The sequence below is a fragment of the Myotis myotis genome, unplaced genomic scaffold (genome assembly GCF_014108235.1).
Source record: "Myotis myotis isolate mMyoMyo1 unplaced genomic scaffold, mMyoMyo1.p scaffold_m19_p_16, whole genome shotgun sequence".
NCBI classification, from domain to species: Eukaryota; Metazoa; Chordata; class Mammalia; order Chiroptera; family Vespertilionidae; genus Myotis; species Myotis myotis.
This window is the reverse complement of record NW_023416320.1, coordinates 37,043,325-37,063,952: the sequence shown is the minus strand read 5'-3', so window position 1 is coordinate 37,063,952 and position 20,628 is coordinate 37,043,325. Positions and strand designations below refer to the sequence as shown.

General features: G+C 41.0%; 1 protein-coding gene across 23 annotated transcripts in view; it reads left to right on the top strand.

Annotated features, from left to right (window-relative positions):
• Positions 1 to 20,628, top strand: part of NCOA2 (nuclear receptor coactivator 2) — a 272,696-nt gene that overhangs the window by 228,405 nt on the left and 23,663 nt on the right. For 21 of the 23 annotated variants that reach the window (XM_036338498.1, XM_036338485.1, XM_036338484.1 and 18 more), the window contains 6 exons: positions 314 to 461; positions 2,119 to 3,388; positions 12,460 to 12,670; positions 14,596 to 14,802; positions 17,274 to 17,486; positions 19,597 to 19,726. In XM_036338498.1, the coding sequence (XP_036194391.1) occupies positions 314 to 461; positions 2,119 to 3,388; positions 12,460 to 12,670; positions 14,596 to 14,802; positions 17,274 to 17,486; positions 19,597 to 19,726 (2,179 nt within the window). The remainder of the gene's footprint in view (positions 1 to 313; positions 462 to 2,118; positions 3,389 to 12,459; positions 12,671 to 14,595; positions 14,803 to 17,273; positions 17,487 to 19,596; positions 19,727 to 20,628) is intronic. The other 2 variants (XM_036338496.1, XM_036338497.1) reach the window with 1 other exon arrangement.

Here is a 20,628-nt window from a genome sequence, read left to right as displayed (position 1 = left end):
GAATATATTTACTGTCCTAAATTTTACTATATTTGTATTAGCGTAAAGGGACATAAAAGGCAGGTCGTACACCTAAGAGGTATCATGTTTCTACATTGTTTTCTAACATTTTAAACCAATAATTTTAAAAGCTTGTTTTGAGCTAATAAATTGTTTGTTTACACTCTTTCAATGTCATGAAATATTACTTAAACTCTAACTGCTGGTCGGAAAATATTAAACATAGTGCAGTTTATTACTGGGATTATGTCTTGTCCCGCCCCCACCCCCTGTGCTTCCTTAACGTGTGTTCTGTTTCCTTGCTCGCCCGCAGTGCTGAGACAAGGGTTGGCTTTCAGTCAGATCTACCGTTTCTCCTTGTCCGACGGCACTCTTGTTGCTGCACAAACGAAAAGCAAGCTCATCCGTTCTCAGACTACTAATGAGCCTCAGCTTGTCATATCTTTGCATATGCTTCACAGGTAAGCTTAGTTCTAAGAAGTTGTCTTCCCTTCCCGGGTTAAAGGAGATGTTAGAAAAGTCACAAGTCATCCCAGACCCTTTCAGATTTGTTAGACATGTCTGCTGATCAGCCCAGGTGTGTAAAATATAAAGTCAAATTGCTGTTAACCAAAAGACATTGCATTATACCAGCTAAGTAGGGCTATGTCTAGCCTGAGTACTAGTGGGTATTTAAACCGGCGGGAAGAACACAGGCGCACCGGACTTTGCTCCGCCGTGACTGCCTGCTACATCGGAGAAGGGAAACTGACCAGGTCCCAGGGACACCCCCGGGCGGGAATACTGAAGCCACTAGCATGATTTCTGTTCCTACGTGTTTAAACCTAAAACTGTCCAATATATACACGTGTAAGGAAGATTTTAGATTTTTCTCAGGGTTAGATTCTTGACATTACACTTTAAATTAAAGGGTAATAAACATTTCCATAAGAAATGAAAGTAATGAAAACTAAACTAAACGTTGATTTAAAAAATAAATGTCATGAACCGTACTGTTTTAGAGCACAAATTTAGGAAAATGATTGCATTTCAAGTGCTATAAATATTTATGTACGTGCTATATAAAACTTTACGAGATATTATCAGAAGATATATAAAGTTGCTCTGGGAAAGAATCCCCTTTTATTGCATTTCTCAATTATTTACTTTCTTATTTTGGAAAAAAAAATAAAAATCAGGCAGCACTGTTTGCCAACTGTTAATAAATCTGACCTCAAACTGAAACAATTTGAAAGTGATTACAGATGTGCCAGATTTCACCCCCTAACTGAAAGCTGATGTTTGACAGTTTGTGAAACCTGTTTTGTTTGGGTTTGTGAACACATTTGGTAACTCACAAGTGACTGCCAAGGCTGTAAATTAAAGCTCATAGGGCTTGGAAAATCATCCAGCTCAGAAAACCTGCTTTTGGTCATTAGTGAGGCAGTGGGAGGGGTTATCTAGGAGTTGGGAAATCAGGTCACAAACTAAGGTCACTTTGAAGTCCCCTCCCATGCTATCTGTTTGGAGGCTCTTGCTTTGACATACAGGGGACCTGGGTGTGGGCTCTGTTTAAGTGACCTGATTCTAAACAGTTTTGGTAACTTTATTGGCTCTGGAACTTGTCGTGTTCCTAATAGTCAGGGGCAAGTTTTTCCCACTCAGTTTGCTGTTCATCTTGAGCCAATTCGTCCACATCAGAGCTCTCCAGACTTACAGATGTGTCTATTGTTAGGAATTGTGAGCTCTGGTAAATAACTGAAGGCAGCTATACTTGTGTGGGTCATTTCTGTAGGATTGTTCAAGTTCTCAGTTATTCATGGTAACTGAGAAAGATATATAATTAATTGGAACCCCTCTAATAACTACAGTTTCAGTGTGCTAGTAGTTAGATTCAAACACGCCCCTCCTCTGGAAAACCGCAGACATCTTAATGAGCTGACTGAAAAACATCCCTCTTGGTCCAACACTAAACATGTTCAGTCTTGCCCATAATTGCAGATTGTTTCATCAAAGTATTATCTTTCCTTTAAGTATAGCTCATTCTTTTAAAGAAAAGAGGCCATTTCATTTTTCAAAATTAATAACAACTTGCTAAGTGTTTTGCCTTTTATCTTATATTTTTTCCTCATTATACAGAGAGCAGAATGTGTGTTTAATGAATCCGGATCTGACTGGACAAGCAATGGGGAAGCCATTGAATCCAATTAGCTCCAGCAGCCCTGCCCATCAGGGCATGTGCAGCGCGAACCCAGGTCAGGACATGGCCCTTGGTAGCAATATGAATTTCCCCATAAACGGCCCCAAGGAGCAAATGAGCATGCCCATGGGCAGGTTTGGTGGTTCCGGGGGACTGAACCATGTGTCGGGCATGCAAGCCACCACTCCTCAGGGTAGTAACTATGCACTCAAAATGAACAGTCCCTCACAGAGCAGCCCTGGCATGAATCCAGGCCAGCCCACCTCCATGCTTTCACCGAGACATCGCATGAGCCCTGGGGTGGCTGGAAGCCCCCGAATCCCACCCAGCCAGTTTTCCCCTGCAGGAAGCTTGCATTCCCCCGTGGGAGTTTGCAGCAGCACAGGAAATAGCCATAGCTACACCAACAGTTCCCTCAACGCACTTCAGGCCCTCAGCGAGGGGCACGGGGTCTCTTTGGGGTCATCGTTGGCTTCGCCGGACCTAAAAATGGGCAATTTGCAAAACTCCCCAGTGAATATGAATCCTCCCCCACTCGGCAAGATGGGGAGCTTGGACTCCAAAGACTGCTTTGGGCTGTATGGGGAGCCCCCTGAAGGCCCAGCTGGCCAGGCAGAGAGCAGCTGCCATCCTGGAGAGCAAAAGGACACCAGTGAGGCCAGTGGACCCCAGGGTGTGAGCAGCGAGCGAGCTGACGGGCAGAACAGACTGCATGACAGCAAAGGACAGACCAAACTCCTCCAGCTGCTGACCACCAAATCCGACCAGATGGAGCCTTCGCCGCTGTCCAGCTCTTTGTCGGACACAAACAAGGACTCCGCGGGTAGCTTGCCCGGTTCCGGGTCGACACATGGGACCTCGCTCAAGGAGAAGCATAAGATTTTGCACAGACTCCTGCAGGACAGCAGTTCTCCTGTGGACTTGGCTAAGTTAACAGCAGAAGCCACAGGCAAAGAGCTGAGCCAGGAGGCCAACAGCACAGCTCCTGGTTCGGAGGTGACTGTGAAACAGGAGCCAGTGAGCCCCAAGAAGAAAGAGAATGCACTACTTCGCTATTTGCTGGATAAAGATGATACTAAAGACATTGGCTTACCGGAAATAACCCCCAAACTTGAGCGGCTGGACAGTAAGACGGACCCTGCCAGTAACACAAAGTTAATAGCTATGAAGACCGAGAAGGAGGAGATGAGCTTTGAGCCTAGTGACCAGGTAAGTTTTATAATGTATTCCCCAAGGCTACTAACCCATATCCATTAAGGATTTTCTCCACAGGGGCATTTTGACACCACAGGTGATGAGATAAAAATAAGTTTTCTCTAATTTTCTCACTTGATTGAAACAGTTCCAAATACTCTATCTAGTAATGAGTGACATTACCATAGGGCAGGGTTGACTGCCTGTTTTTGGAAAGGGCCAAATGGTAAATATTTCAGGCTTTGCAGGCTACACAGTCTGTGCAGTGCGGACACAGACACTGAACACAAGCGCTGTGCTGTGCTCCAGGCCTCGATACTCGAGTTTGACCCAATTGACATCCATTCTTAGCTCGTGGGCCCCACAAAAGCAGGCGGTGGCCCAAGGGGCCCGCAGGCCAGCTGTAGTTTGACGCCTGTTAGCAGACGATGCCGAAATTGGAAATAATCACTTCCTCAAAGTGGGGGCCTTGTCAGTACAGACTGAATTAAGTTATTTATTTATCTTTCTCATTTTAAGATCAGGGTTTGACTGGTTTTTCAAACCTAATGAAAATCATTGTAACTCTGTTCTCAACCAAAACTTCTGATTCACGCTAAAGAATTTCTTAGACCATCCGTATAAAAGGTATGTAAGGGCCAATGGATAGTAAGAAAGGAGAGGACAAGTTTGACTTGATGTTAGTAGAGCTGAGCCATCATATATAAATGCAAACCTCAAGTAATCAGTTGTGTTATCTGCTGTTCTTTTTTTTTAATTTTTTTTATTAATTAAATCTTTATTGTTAAGATTATTACATTTGTTCCTCTTTTTTCCCCCATAACTCCCCTCCACCCAGTTCCCACCCCATCCTCCTCCCTCCCTCCCCACCCACTGTCCTCATCCATAGGTGCACGATTTTTGTCCAGTCTCTTCCCACATCCCCCTCACCCCTTTCCCCCCCCAAGAATAGTCAGTCCACTCCCTTTCTATGCCCCTGATTCTATTATAATCACCAGTTCATTCTGTTCATCAGATTATTCACTTGATTTTTAGATTCACTTATTGATAGATATGTATTTGTTGTTCATAATTTGTATCTGTACCTTTTTCTTCTTCTTCCTCCTCTTCTTAAAGGATACCTTTCAGCATTTCATTTAATACTGGTTTGGTGGTGATGAACTCCTTTAGCTTTTTCTTGTCTGTGAAGCTCTTTATCTGACCTTCAATTTTGAATAATAGTTTTGCTGGGTAAAGTAATCTTGGTTGTAGATTCTTGGCATTCATCACTTTGAATATTTCTTGCCACTCCCTTCTGGCCTGCAAAGTTTCTGTTGAGAAGTCAGCTGACAGTCATATGGATACTCCCTTGTAGGTAACTGAGTTTCTTTCTCTTGCTGTTTTTAAGATTCTCTCTTTATCTTTTGCTCTTGGCATTTTAATGATGATGTGTCTTGGTGTGGTCCTCTTTGGATTCCTTTTGTTTGGGGTTCTCTGCGCTTCCTGGACTTGTAAGTCTATTTCTTTCACCAGGTAGGGGAAGTTTTCTGTCATTATTTCTTCAAATAGGTTTTCAATATCTTGCGCTCTCTCTCTTCTTCTGGCACCCCTATAATTCGGATGTTGGTATGCTTGAAGCTGTCCCAGAGGCTCCTTACACTATCTTCGTATTTTTGGATTCTTTTTTCATTTTGCTTTTCCGGTTGGGTGTTTTTTGCTTCTTCGTATTTCAAATTGTTGACTTGATTCTTGTGATCCTCTAGCCTGCTGTTGGGAATCTGTATAATATTCTTTATTTCAGGGTCTCATTAGTTTTCTTGTAGGTCTCATTAAGTTTATTGGCAGTTTCTAGAAAATTCTTGAAAAACCTTAAAAGTATGGTTTTGAACTCTATATCCAGTAGTTTGCTTTCCTCCATTTCTGTCATTTGTGTCCTTTTACTTTGTCTCCACATTTTTTATGATTCCCTGTGTTGATAGTGGTTTTCTGTGCTAAGTGTGCTCTAGGGCCCAGTGGTTCAGCCTCTCCAGTTACCTGAGGCGGACACTCTTGGTGCACCCCCTTGTGGTCTTTGTGCACAGTCTTGTTGTAGTTAAGCCTTGATGGTTGTAGGTATCACTGGGAGGAATTGACCTCCAGGCCAATTGGCTGTGAGAATCACCTGTGTCTATAGTGGGAGAACTTCTGTGCTGGAGAAACCCCTCCGGGGCAAGACTTGCTTCAATGGGGCTTTGGTGCTGAGTGTGTCCTTTATGGTTCCACGGAGCTGCAAACTGGATGGTCCCACTCTGACCTCTGGGTAGACTGGCTCCTGGATCTCTGGGGACGTGCTAATCTAGCCTTTGCCTAAGGCTATCCAGCAAAAGCCTCCCTGCAGGGCTTGGGCAGGGCGGATCCCACGGGACCAACAGGGCAGGGCTAGCAGTTATGGCTGCTCTCAGAGGCCCAGCTTCTCAGTGTCTCGGCAATTACTGCAAGCCCCTCTGAGAGAAAGCTGCCCTCGAGTTCCGACCGTTGCCAGACAGTCCCGCTTCTCCCGTATGAGTCTGGGTCCCCAGAGCCTCGCCCAGAACTGGAGCTCAGAGCCTGAGACTCCCTCCTGATTGAAAATGACAACCGCGCCCTCAGCCGCCAGCCCACTCCTTGTGCGCCTCTGTACCTTAGTATTTTACTTCCGCACTGCACCTCCTCTGAGTCTCGGTATGCTTTTCTCTTTCCTTCTAGTTGTAGAATTTCCACTCAGCCAGCCTTCCTGTGGTTCTGGATGATATCCGTTCGTCTTTTAGTTGTATTTTTGAAGTGGTTGTTCGAGGCAGCAAACTCCGGTGTTTACCTATGCCGCCATCTTGGTTTTTTCTCTGCTGTTCTTATCTGAAAATGTAAATCTTTGAAAAAATCCAGGATAGCTAAATGATAACTCAAAATCATTCCTGATAATACTCCGAGGACATAATGACATCACAAGGAAAGTGTAAATCATTTAATATTTTCTTTATTTAAAAAAAAGTTGCCGAAACCGGTTTGGCTCAGTGGATAGAGCGTCAGCCTGCGGACTGAAAGGTCCCAGGTTCGATTCCGGTCAAGGGCATGTACCTGGGTTGCGGGCATATCCCCAGTGGGAGATGTGCAGGAGGCAGCTGATCGATGTTTCTCTCTCATCGATGTTTCTAACTCTCTATCTCTCTCCCTTCCTCTCTGTAAAAAATCAATAAAATATATTAAAAAAATAAAGTTATTACTGACACAGTGGCTTGGCATAAGGTGTTTCCGACTGGGTTAATGAACCAAGACCCCACCCTGCTCTCTCCACTCTCCTCCAATCCCTAGCTCTGCCCTGGGCCTCAAGCCTTGTAAGATGTGAATGGTTAAGAAGAAAAGGAGCTACGTGGTCTTTTCTACTTAAAATGGTTCGCTAATTTGTCCTTGCCACTTGTTTTGTAAGTGGATCTGATGTGTGTCACTGTCTTCGGGGACGAGGTGTGCGTGGGGAGAGGAGAGGGCAGCACCCCTGCCATGTGTAGCCTTGAACCTGCTGAGTCAGCAGAAGCTGGTGCAGGCGGGTCTGGATGGAGAGCAGGATTCGGGGGAGTTGGGGCTGCACATGCTTGCAGCTGGGCTCTGTCCGAGTTTCTAAGCACTTGGCTTCCTTTATTTCTTTCACTTTGATGTCTTGACAGCTGCTACGCTTCCTGTGAGGCAGAGATGATTTTCAAGCCTCTGTGTCTTTCACAAGGCAAACAGCCTAAGAATATAAACCTTCTTGGTAATTAACCCTTAAACTTGGATGTTAGTGCAGAATTCTATATAGCAGCTATTTTGTAATGCAGTAAAATCATAAGGTGGGGAAACCGAGGGCTTCGTGGAAAGTTAATAGCAATATCTTACATAAAGTATGCTGTAAGACCATTCTGACAACTGTGGGTGTTTTAATCTTTTGGGGTTTACTGGATTAGAATATACAGAGCTAGCGGCAGTTCAGGATGGCAGGCACACATACTGTCACTCAAGTCTCTTGACACACGCTAGAGGGCAAGGTGACTCTCGAGGTCCACCTTAGCTCAGTAGCTCCGTGGTCGGCCCCTCCTTTTAGAAACACAGTTTGTTTCTGTCCCAGGCCTGAGGCCCTAGGACTTAGAGGGCCAGAGAAGAGGGACACTGCTTGGCATTTCTGTGTTTGGATATGATTACATTTAACTTCAGACAAAAAACTGACAAAAAGAAGTTCTTTAAAAAGTCCTTTTAGTTTCTAATTGTTTAGGAGAAACATTTTTCTAATCAAAATTGTCCCACCTAAGGAACAAAGCCCAGAGTGTTATCAGTACAAATTTTTTAGTATTTCAGTAGACCACAAGCCAATGTACACAAACACACACATCTACAGTATTTTTTCTTAATGAAACCTAGTCTGTGTCTCACCCCCTATCCCCTCCCATTTAAAACTCCACCAAAAAATACTGCTTCAGAGCACTTTTGACATCAAAAACATTGCAACTTGAAAAGAAAAGTTACCACAGGAAGTATGCATTACTTAAATTTAGATCAAAGTTAAAATGACTTAAAAAAAACCAACAGTGATTCTTTCTCTTCCTGCTCTCCTTCACTAATTCCAAACACAGATTATTTGTATCTCCTATTAAATACTGTACACATTTATTGGAGACTTTTCTTTGATTTCAAGGGAACACAAGTTTTTTATTTAGTGAGATAAACTGTTAGCAAACCTGAGTACGCAGTTAACTGTCTTGTTCTTTTGACTCAGCAAAGAGCCATCACCCGAGTGTGTGTTTAACCGATCACTAACTGATTAGGACAGGAAGCATTCCGGTGATGCTGTTTTACCTAAAATAGTCTTCTTTACTGGGCAGAGTATTCAAACATTTGTTTCTAGGCACTTCATAACCAACAGGAAGTAATGACAGCAAAATTTCCAGTTTGTTTACCAACTTTGAAGTTATATACTTATTTACACAAATGGAACTTATGTTCTTTCTAATGCTACTGGGCTACGTAGGATGAGGGTTTAGAAATAGTCTAAATATTTTTTCTTCTTGTATTTGGTTCCATTAAAATGGCAAACTATACCTTACACTGTAGTATTTCCCTTCAAATGTGGTAAGTTAGATTACCATGTTTTAATAATTTTATGTTATGCAACTATAGTAAAATTACACTTTTTATTTAAAATTTTGAAAAGATGTTTAGTAATTTATTAGAATACTTATGTTATTAAAATGCATGTGCTCTTTATGTTTGCTTCAGAGAACAAGTAATTTGACATGAAAAATTCATAAAACCAGAAAAATGAAAAATTAAAGAAAGCACGTTCAATTTTCATTTTGTAGAACTTGTATGAAAATCTTTCTGACTCATTTTCTGCCTGAAATAGTTTAAACTATTTCAATTGATGTGGCTAATTTGAGCATTCGAATAGATGCCTAAGCAAAACTTTGAAGTATCTTGGCAAAGCCTTATAAAGGAAGGCATCAATCTTTTTGTCTTGTGAAGAAATCATGCCTAAAAAGTGAAGAGGGGCTGACTAAAAGAACTTTGGATGAGAATTAAAGCTTACAAAAATTTTAGGGAAGGAGCCCGACTGGTATGGCTCAGTGATTGAGTGCCAACCAATGAACCAGATCATGGTTCAATTCCTGGTCAGGGCACATGCCTGGGTTTCAGGCTCCATCCCCACTAGGGCGTGTGCAGGAGGCAGCCGATCAATGGTTCTCTCTCATCATTGATGTATATTATCTCCCTCTCCCTTCCTCTCTCTTAAATAAATTTTAAAAAAATTTTTTTAAAGAAATGTTAGATCAGAAACTTATTGTGATCAAATCCATCGCTTCCAACACTTGCATGACTACAGAAAAAAATGCCATATTTGTCCAATTTTATTGCTGAACAACCAAAGGAGTATAGGCATTTTGAACTTCATTTCCTTGAAGAGAAACATTTAAAGTAAACTTAAAACAATTAGATTAGCATTAAATGTGTACTCCAAAAATTGACAAGAATAAATGCAAGCAAAGCAATATTATCTCATGGGGAAAATTTCATAGTGTATCTTTCTGAGAGCACACTAAATGAACTCAAATAGTGTCAGTAGTTAAATGTCTACAGCCTATTCATTTTGACTCTAAGACCAAGAAGTTTCTGCATGGCTTTTAAACTCATTATATTATACACAAGAGTAGATTACAAGGAAGAATCCTGAATTCTGTCACTAGAAGTCTTTGAAACGCTGATTTTTATTTTTCTGTTTGAGATGGCTTAAAGGATAATTTCATTGTAATGGAAACAGTAAAGGTAAAAATAAAAGGCAGGAGCCTAGACCCAGACTGTTGTTAATTGATAGTACAAAAACTTCCCTTTACACATATCGGATTGAGGGACAATATATTTATTTACACAATAGCAATGAGGAAAATGATTTATTTTTTATGATTGTTTATATGAACCTATTTATTCTGGATGCTTCTGATCCAAAGTAGTCTGCAAAGCTTTCTCAAGAAGCAGCTTTATCACTTAGAAAAGCCACCTCATTCACCACCATGCACACGCACACGCACACGCACACACACACAATGGTCTTCCAGGGCTGCTTTCTGAAGTGCTCTACAAGGCAGCAATTTCCAGGGCGGTTTTGGTTTCCTAGGGCAGCCACACACTTCCCCAGGTTCTTTGGACCTCTTCTAATCACAAGCTTTTTTAAAATTTTTATTGATTTCGGAGAGGAAGGAAGGGAGAGACAGAGAGATAGAAACATCAGTGATGAGAAAGAATCATTAATTGGCTGCCTCCTGCATGCCCCCTACTAGGGATCGAGCCTGCAACCTGGGCATATGCCCTTGACTGGAATCAAACCCAGGACCCTTCAGTCCTTAGGCTGACGCTCTATCCATTGAGCCAAAGCAGCCAGGGCTAATCTCGAGCTTTTTCATGGCACCACTATAAGGATATCACACGTTTTTATGAATCATTTATTCTGAGAAATTATAGGAATTTCTATAAGAAATGTAGTTGATCCTGGGGAAATGTTTTAGATTACAGATTAATATAGTGAAAAGAAGTCATCGGGTTGACGGAGTGGCCATTCCTGTGTTCCAGGCAGTTGTGGGAGAGCAGTAAATGTTTACACTGCTCTTTATACTTACGGATTCAGCAGAACGTGATACAGATAGATGTGTAATGGACTCACTTTACATGTCCATCTAACTTACACAAAATCGTCTGCATGCATTCAGAAAGGAAGAAGAGGCGGCTATTAAGTGGTTAAATAGTGTGAGCAGTTTTGCCACCATTCCGCCCGCTGAGTCTGAGCCCTAGTGCAGTGATGGCGAGGTTCGTGACAGAGTTGTCCCGGGTTTGGTTCCCTGTGCCTGAAATAGTGTGAAAATGCAGCACCAGGCTTTCAAGTGCAACTTCTTACCGTTTAGGATTCAGCCAAGCAGCCATGTGCCTCCTCTCAGCAGGAGACACTGGCTCTGTTGCCCTTGGAGGGGACATCCAGTGAGGTGCCTTCCTGGGACTGTCAAGGGGTGCTAACTGTGGAACCTCACCTGAGATGTGTCTCTCTCATGTTTGATGCTTCTGTCTTTTGTTAGAAATGAGTGGCTAACCTAACCAGAAAGTCCTCTTGTAACCCAAGAAAATGGATCCCTATTATATTTGCCATAAATTGCAAAAACATTAACAAGTCCAACCTCTACATGGGAAACAGGATTGTACATAGAATAAAACTGTAAGCCCTTCTGCTTAACTGTGCCTCATGTTGGAGGTAAGCAATTTCATTAGAGTTGCCAGTGTACACAAAAGGGTTAGTCACGGTCAAGGATTCAAAGTCCATTCAGTGACTTTGGGGAAATTGCCTAACTTATACTTACGTTTTTCCACCTACACATCAAGAAAATCATTCTTACCACTTTCTTCACTAGAAAGTAACCCTCGTGTGTAACTTAGCCATCTTCTAGTGTGATTGGCACTGTCTGGTTTTAAATACTTGGCACATAGGTAGGTTCTACTTAAAAGAATATGGAAATTAGTTGGGCTTGCTGGAAGAAAACCACCAAGTATAACACGGTGGTGATATTTACCTTATTATTTTTATGTTGGTAACTGAAATGAAATTAGATATGGCTTCTGTGAAGTCAATTGATAGGTGCTGTGTCTAGGAACAACCTGTTTTCATCCTGCTTCTTCCCTACATATTGTCACCTAAGCTGGTGAGTGATGAGAAAGCCAGTGTTATTCGAAACTGAAAGTACAAGCAGGAAAAACCACCAGTCAAGTTGAAAGGGCAATGCTTAGCTGTCATGGTTGCCATTGCTGCAAGCTGATTTTGTGTTTTACTCCCCGTGCTCTTAAAAAAAAAAGTCCTGCCCGGCCAGCATGGCTCAGTGGTTGAGCATCCACCTAGGAACCAGGAGGTCGCGGTTTGATTCCCTGTCAGGGCACATGCCTGGGCTGTGGGCTCAATCCCCAGTGTGGGGCGGGCAGGAGGCAGCTGATCAATGATTCTCTCTCATCGTTGATGTTTCTATCTCTCTCTCCCTCTCCCTTCCTCTCTGAAATCAATAAAAATACATTTTTTAATTTTAAAAAAGTCCTAAAAGAGAATCACCATTTACTAAGTACTGTTGACATGTAAATTTGGATCAGATTTTCTAACAGCATTTATTACTGTTGTCATTTCTTAGGGAAATTAACTACAAAATCTAGATCTGGACTGTAAGTTGTTGGTTCGTTAGAAGTAAGTTGTTGGTTAATTAGAAATATGCATTCTCGTGATTAATTGAATTACTAGCATAAAATAAGGGGGAATTTATAAATTGCCAATGAGTCACGATGCTGGAAGAGACCTGTCTTTCTATTTTAGCCATCTCTCTTTTTACAGAGGAGGAAATTCAGGACCAAGAGATTAAGTTATATGTTCTTTGTCAATTTAATTTTTTAAAAGGTGATCAATTGACTGTTGAGCCTGAGGTGGGCATGTGTCTGCATCTTTTACTTGGCTGAGGTGCTTTGGACCAGCTAGGTCTGTAATTGCCAGCAGGCCTGTGGTGCCCGCGCTCACAGTGGGGCGGGATAAATTCTTCTGTTGTTTACTGCAGCCTGGCAGCGAGCTGGACAACTTGGAGGAGATTTTGGATGATTTGCAGAATAGTCAATTACCACAGCTTTTCCCAGACACGAGGCCTGGCGCCCCTGCTGGATCAGTTGACAAGCAAGCCATCATCAATGACCTCATGCAACTCACAGCTGAAAACAGCCCGGTTACACCTGTTGGAGCCCAGAAAACAGCACTGCGAATTTCCCAGAGCAGTGAGTATGAGATATTGATGGTTATGCCATATAATCATCATCAGAAACAGGGATTATTAAAATCTGATGCAAACAGCTTAGTCACTTCAAGATTTTTATGGTCAAATAGCACCATCTACTGTCCTGGTACTTCCCAGCAGTATTCAGAGTGGATTCTCGTGAACGTGGCTTCCCAGCATTCCCTGGGAATCAACATGGAGTGAGATTGGCTGACCCACATACATAAAGTTCTTTAGATGATCTTCATAGTTCCCTGCATTTCAGCTACTGCCTTCAGAAATGGAGTTTAAATAGATTTTATGTTTTAATATATAACTGAACACTTAAAATGTAAGAAATGAGAAAGTTATGCTGACTTTTTAGGAATAATATATTACTAAAAATTCTCAAAATATCTAATCATTATATGTGAAAGGGCTACACACATTAAAAACATCTTGTCCTACCGCTTAGGAATCCTCATACAACTATCAATTTTACATGGAACTTTATCATACAAATGTGTTCTAAGTGCATTTTAAGTTTGGTTAGTTTGATAGACTATCTTTTAAGTACATTTTTATCATTTATTTTACTCTTTTTATTTTAAATTTTATTTAGGTAAGTTTAAGATGAACCTTCACTATGAACACTTAGTTTACAAACTTGATAGTTGCCTCAAGTTGCCCAATAGTTTGAATGGAAGAAAAACGTTTCCTGATCCAGGGACATAATTTATAGGAAGTTAGATAACCTCCTTAGAGTTACATTGGTGAATGGAGGAAATGATTCCCCTCCTCCCTTTCCAAAACAGTTTGGCCCAGAGCTTAGCATTGGTTCTCAAACCAGAAATGGCAACTATCAATCAAATCACAGGGTTCATTTATTGACTAGATCTTTTCTCAAGGATTCCTGATCATTCCAAAAAGGGTAAAATAAAGTCGAGCTTTTACTGTTATCTCTCAAACCTGCCTATTTCTTGGGGAATGGAGGATTACTTATGGACCACGCGAGAGCACAAGTCAAAGAGTTGAGGAGTGAGAAACAAACTAGAAAGTTCATGCTCATTATCCAGGAGAATTGAAGGACAAACTGCATGTGAACTCATGGTTTCTCCTCCATCTGTACCTCCTAATAGTGTTCAAATTATTGATGGGTAACCCACATAACTAGCCCTGAGGTTGCCCTGAATAAGCATGTATATCATTTCTATTCCAAGCCTTAATTCTTCTAAATATATCTTTACACTTTAAAAAATTTTAATAGCATTGATGTCAAATTACTGGTTGTCTGTGTAATAGTACAGTGCACTAGTGTAGTGCTTATTACACAATAAATCTTGGGAACTAACCCCAAGAATCATTTCAAATCTAAATGTATCTGGAATTCTAAAAAGCTATATTTGGAAGAGTAAAGATTAGGGTCCTAAAGCATTAATAATTACTTCAGGTAACAGTTTACACTTGAAGATTTTCACTTCCACTAGAATTCAACACCTTGAACCTAATTCTTCTAGGAAAAATCTAGTATAGTCATGTAATTGTAACATTCAAACCATATGTTTCTGGGTTTGGTGCTGTATGCAGATAGCTGTGACAGCAATACTACTAAATTCTAATAATGTAACATGAAAAACACCATATGAGTGGTTTACTTAGCAAATACAATTGAATATTAGAGACTAGCATTGGGAAAAAATATATGGTAAGTGACAGCCATGTTATGTTCTTTTTTTGTAAGAATGTGAATAATTAAATTAGTTGTTTATTGATTAGATTGGGAGACTCTGACACTGCTTGTTTTTTGTCTGAATTTGTCTTTTGTTTAGGCGGTCTCTGGCATGCATATCTGTTGTTATTTTACAGACAGCATTTTTCCTAAACACTACTTTTGTTTCCTAAACAGTACTTTTGTTAACCTTTAATTTTCATCTGTTCTCTCCTTAGCTTTTAATAACCCACGACCAGGGCAACTGGGCAGGTTATTGCCAAACCAGAATTTACCACTTGACATCACATTGCAAAGCCCAACTGGTGCTGGACCCTTCCCACCAATCAGAAACAATAGTCCCTACTCAGTGATACCTCAGCCAGGAATGATGGGTAACCAAGGGATGATAGGAAACCAAGGAAATGTAGGGAACAGTAGCACAGGTAAGGGCTCAAATGCACTGTTACTTTACTGGGTTCTGTAACCTAATGATGTATTTCATCCACATCAAACTAGTAGAATTCTTCCAATGAAATTTTTCATGTTAGAAGCTAACATTTGAATGTAAGAAAAGTGTACAGATTTTCACCATCAGGGTGGTACAGGAAGCATCGGAGAGCATTCCAGGAAGCTGGCCTTTTACTCTGTGATCATTACTTTCAGGGGTTGCTAATTATTACTCCTATACCATAGGCTCATTTCACTTCTGTTCCCCTTGCTGTTGGAGACATTGTGGTGGTGTGTGTAAAATAATTTGGTGGTTGCCAGCTTCTCATGATAATCTGCTGATAATCCCAAAACTTCCTGTTAATTGATGATCTGTGTTTGGAGAATTTCAGAATAAAAGTTTAAAATTCAGCCAGCCTTTCATGCTTGTAAATGATACCATTCTCATTCAGAAAAATATTCATTAAAAATAAAAACTTTAGTCCGACTTGTGTGGCTCAGTTGTTGAACGTTGACCTATGGACTAGGAGGTCACAGTTCAATTCCCAGTCAGGGCACATGCCCAGGTTGCAGGCTCAATCTCCAGTTTTTTATGAAGAACTGCTCACAATTTATAGCTTTCTTCCTTTGTTGAAATGAGGGCCTAAAGAAAAAGATACTGAAATAATAGATATTATCAAAAAACTTATATTGGTGGGTGTTTAATTTGGGGGGTTTGTTTGTTCATTTTTGTTTTTAGCTTAGTATGTAATCCCTGCAAACATTTGCCATTTAGATAGTTAACTGAAAATAAGAGTTCAATTTAAGGGGAAAAGATGGATTTTTTTACTTTCTGTTTTTCATAAAGCAATGAACAATGCTGTATAAAAATAGTTCATTCAACAAATACTAATTGGGTACCTATCCTAAGTGCCAGGAACTTACTACTTCACTAATTTGTATATTCACAGAAATAGTGCCATATAAATTTTGCATAATTTTTAAGACTATTGATTTATAGAAATAAAATACTGGTTTATGTAAATTTTATAAGAGAACAGGAGCCAATGACTTATTAAAGGTGGCTTCTTATTAGCAGAATCCAAGAACACCTGAGTCCTTGTGGGAACCTGACGTAAGAACTTGGGGATATACCTGTATTCAATTCTAAGCTGCCCAGAGACCACTGGTATTCAGGCTGTCATCATGCAATTAATTGCCTGTGCTTTGTTGAAAAAGAAAACACTGAGAGAAACTCCGCCAGTTATAATTCATTAATGTTGTTGAATTAAGGATGGTTTTACCTTCTGTTTTCTGGACTTTCTATAACCTTGTTATGTCGTTTAGATAATAGATTTTTTGAAAGCTAAAATGCCTATTTCCTATTATACATTTGTAAAATTTAAATCTAATCTTAAAATAGTTTGTTAAATACATGTTACCATAATATTGTTCTAACTTTTTCAGCCTAATTAAATGTCCTTCACTCTTAGTCATCCTAACAGAGCACATTCTCCAGGAAAAAACCACCCACCATACATGGCTGCTCCATTTATAAAATATACCCTATTTTTAGTTGTTTATTATAATTAAAGTAAATGAAAGCAAGTCATGTATTTGAAAGCAGAGCTTTTATACATCCGTCATTAAACATTTCAAAACGAAGGGTCTGCACTTGGGGTTTTTCCAGAACTTCTAGAATATCAGGTCTTGACAAATCTCTGGCCGTTGCCAGCATCTCGGTGGCCGAGCGAGGGAAAGCAAGCTCCCGATCCTGCTTACCAGTGTCGTGCTCCTGTATTATGTGTGGTCAACTAGCTATTAACATCTCAAGCATAAAAGGATTTTTACCAGTCTGCCCGAACCCATTCTAGATCTATACTCAGGAATGTGGTGGTCCAGGCATATTGAAGTAGTAGGAGTTCCCAGCCTTGGCTACAAAGAACCGTAGTAGAAAGATCGGGTCATTGCCCCATGCTTTGGAGGCTACCCGGCAATTTTAAAGCTTAACAAATTCTAATGCTCTGAAAGGCATAGGCATGGGCTTCCCGGGATAGTCTCCATGATTTTGGTTTGTGATTAGAGTATTGATGATCAGTTTTTTACCTTGTTCCTCTTGGCCTCACCTCCCTTTTGGAAAGTAAAGCATTGACGTGTGTATCAGCTAATGTGATTCACTTCCTGAGGAAGGAAGTTGGGGTTATCCACACGCCACAGCACCTGTTTCTAAGTACATATGGGAACAATTTTAACAGCTTTTCCGAACTATAAAGAGTGGCAAGTCCGTGTTGTAAAGAACTTTGTAGTAATTGCCAATTCTTATTTCTTAGCCAACGGCCCGCATCTGTCCCAGTGAGGGCCTTAGCTGTTGGGCTAGCTGCATATTGCAGACTGGTTGTCTTGCTCAGAGTAAGATTGTGTGGCGTTCACACGTGCTGAGTATGTTTTCAGTTTCTGCATGTCTCTGTCTTCTCTGGCTTGCCTTCAGGGATGATAGGTAGTAACGCCGCCCGGCCCACCATGCCATCTGGGGAGTGGGCACCGCAGAGTTCCGTGCGAGTCACCTGTGCTGCTACCGCCAGCGCCATGAACAGGACGCTCCAAGGAGGTATGATTCGGAATCCAGCCGCCAGCATCCCCATGAGACCCAGCAGCCAGCCTGGCCAAAGGCAGATGCTTCAGTCTCAGGTCATGAATCTAGGTAAGGTGGTGCTCCTGGCTTTGCTTCTGCCTTCCTAGACTAACAGCTCCAGAAGTGCTCCCAAGACAGGCTCCTGATTTGCCATTTAGGTGTCCTCCATGGCATGCTGTCATGAGTGGGATTTTGCTGGAACTCTGTATAGAAACTTCAACGTTTTTCAGTTACCTACGAGAGCCAGCTACCTTTGTGATGTTTTCTTTTCATTAAATTACCTAATTTCAGCTTATATGGGCAGTGAGTGTCCCATATAAATGGTGTATTTTGGAGAAGCATTTCAGTGATGCAGCAGTGGTTCCTAACTCTGGGTGAACATCAGGGTCACCTCAGGACCTGCAAGTGCGGGTTCCTGGGCCACTGCCCTCCACTGTTAAACCTACTCTCCCGGTCCTCACGAAGGTGCAGGTCTTACAGAACGTCTCACAAATCGTGAGGATCAGTAGAATTTTGTTTGGATACAATTCACATGTTATTAAAAATTAATGGTCAGGTATATTGCATGACTCCCTTTATAGGAAATGTCCAGAATAGGCAAATCTGTAGAGAAAGTAGATTAGTGTTTACCTAGGACTGGGAGTCTGGGGGTGGGAGCACAATGGGGAGTGACTCCCAATGGTCATTCTTTGGGGGAGGATAAGAATATTCTAAACTTGATTGTCGTGGAGGTTGTACAATCTGTAAATATACTAACCCCACTGGATGGTATTCTATAAAGAGATAAATTGTATGCTATGTGAATTATAGCTCAATAAAGCCATTGTTAAAACATATTAATGGTCAATGCAGCTCATACTCAAGATTATTTTTTTAATCATTGACATATTAACCTTCCTCTTCTACATTAGCATAGCTCAGATAAGTTGACGTTTATGTTCTGTTTCATATACTTAGATATTGTGCCATGAGTAGGAGCTAACTGATGATGGAAAGGTGCCATGGTTGTTTGGAGGAGGTGGTGCAGACTCCTCATCCCACCTCTGGCATCTGTTTTCCTAACCAGCAGCTTAACTGCTCAGTGCATTTGGGGTTATTGTTTCTGAAAGATGACATTCTTGTCATTTGAGGTTGCATGAGAAATGCTAAAAAATGACCAGAATTCCATGCAAAATTAAACTGGGAAATATTTTTTAATATTTCTTCATTTAAAAAACATCATAATAAATACCTATATCCAGAAATTTAATTTAGTGTGTCTTTCATCATTGAAAGGCATCACTCTTGGCTTTTGAGCTTTGCTGTATAACTGAGTTTTTCTGATTATAATGGAAGTCTATTGTAATGGAAGACAGGTCTACAGATAATGATAACAGTAAAATTGTTAAAAAGCTCATATCGTCATTAGCCTTAAACCTCTAAAAAGAGCTATTAAGAATGAGCATGTCTGAGCTACTGGCCTCCTTTCTGTTCCACTCTTACTCCCTGGAGAGTCACTGAACCCAGTAAATTCAGGAGCACACGCAGACCAGCGCCTCTCACAGGACGGCCCAGGACCCCGGCGTCCTTTGGAAAGGGGGTCTGCCAGGCCCAGACTGTTCTCATAATCACACTAAGACACTGTTTTCCTTCTCACTCTCCTTCTCTCGCGGGGCTGGAATGTGGAAGCAAGTAGGAAATTCTGACTCTCTTCTGTCAAAGGACATTAAAGTGATTTTCAAAAATATAAAACAACATCAGTAAAAGGTGGCGTTGCGTTTTTTTGTTTGTTTTTTTCATTCAAAAAAGTTTGTGGTAACATATACTGGGTTTATTATAATGATTTTTAAATGAAGTAATATTTTTTGTATTGGCCAATTTTAATTCCAACAAAGTAAATTTCAGTAAGATACAACCCACATAGACAAAATCTTCTTTGACAAAATGGAAAGGGTCCTCAGGGCAAGAAGAGGTGTAGAGCTGCTGCTCTGCACCGCCCTGGGAGCGGTGATTAGCCTTGATATTCACTGCCTGTATTTCTGTATCAGAACAAAGAGTCTTATTTCACCTGATTAGTGTTCCTCCTGTCTTTTTCATTTTCTAAAAACCAGATGTGTTGCTTTGTATTACATAGCAGAAACAGATCCTTCCCTGATTACAAGCTGTAAGATTTTTGGACTTTTGTCTTCTCCTTTTCTAGGGCCATCTGAGTTAGAGATGAACATGGGGGGCACCCAGTATAGCCAACAGCAAGCTCCTCCGAACCAGACCGCCCCATGGCCTGAGAGCATCCTGCCCATAGACCAGGCCTCCTTCGCCAGCCAGAGCAGGTGAGTCTGAGCCCCCAGGAGGTCCAGGAGAGCTGCTTTCCGAGTTCTGTACGTTAATTTACACAGGCCTGTGCCCAGAGTCAGTCCTCTCCTTTTAATAGCTGGTGCCTGACCAAACTGAAGAATTCAGACTTTGTACATTAAGCCATTGAAATAGTTTTTTGAAAAAGGATGTGGTGTCTGATCAAGTTTATTGAGTTTTTTTGGTTGTGATTATCAGTCTAATCATTTTCATTTCCTTGTAGGTGATCTTTTCTTTCTAATTGCTTTTGAACAGTTCTTTGTGTTTGCTGCGTTGTAGCTTTACCACAATGCGTCTAGGTGTGGATTTATTGATACTACCTGGTATTTAGTATATATTGTTCATTTCTTTTTTTTTTTTTTTTTTTTTTTTTTTTTTTTTAAATATATATTTTATTGATTTTTCACAGAGAGGAAGGGAGAGAGATAGAGAGAGTCAGAAACATCGATGAGAGAGAAACATCGATCAGCTGCCTCCTGCACATCCCCCACGGGGATGTGCCCGCAACCCAGGTACATGCCCTCGACCGGAATCGAACCCGGGACCTCTCAGTCCGCAGGCTGACGCTCTATCCACTGAGCCAAACCGGTTTCGGCAATATATTGTTCATTTCTAAGAGTTTTATTTGCCCGGTTATTTTTCACAACTTCTTTCGTCTTGCTTATTTTTGTGATTTTTTTTTTAAATATATTTTTATTGATTTCAGAGAGGAAGGGAGAGAGCTAGAAAGAAAGAAACATCAATGATGAGAGAGAATCATTGATAGGCTGCCTCCTGCATGCCCCCTACTGGGGATCGAGCCCGCAGCCGGGGCATGTACCCTTGGCCAGAATCAAACCTGGGACCCTTTAGTCTGCAGGCCAATGCTCTATCCACTGAG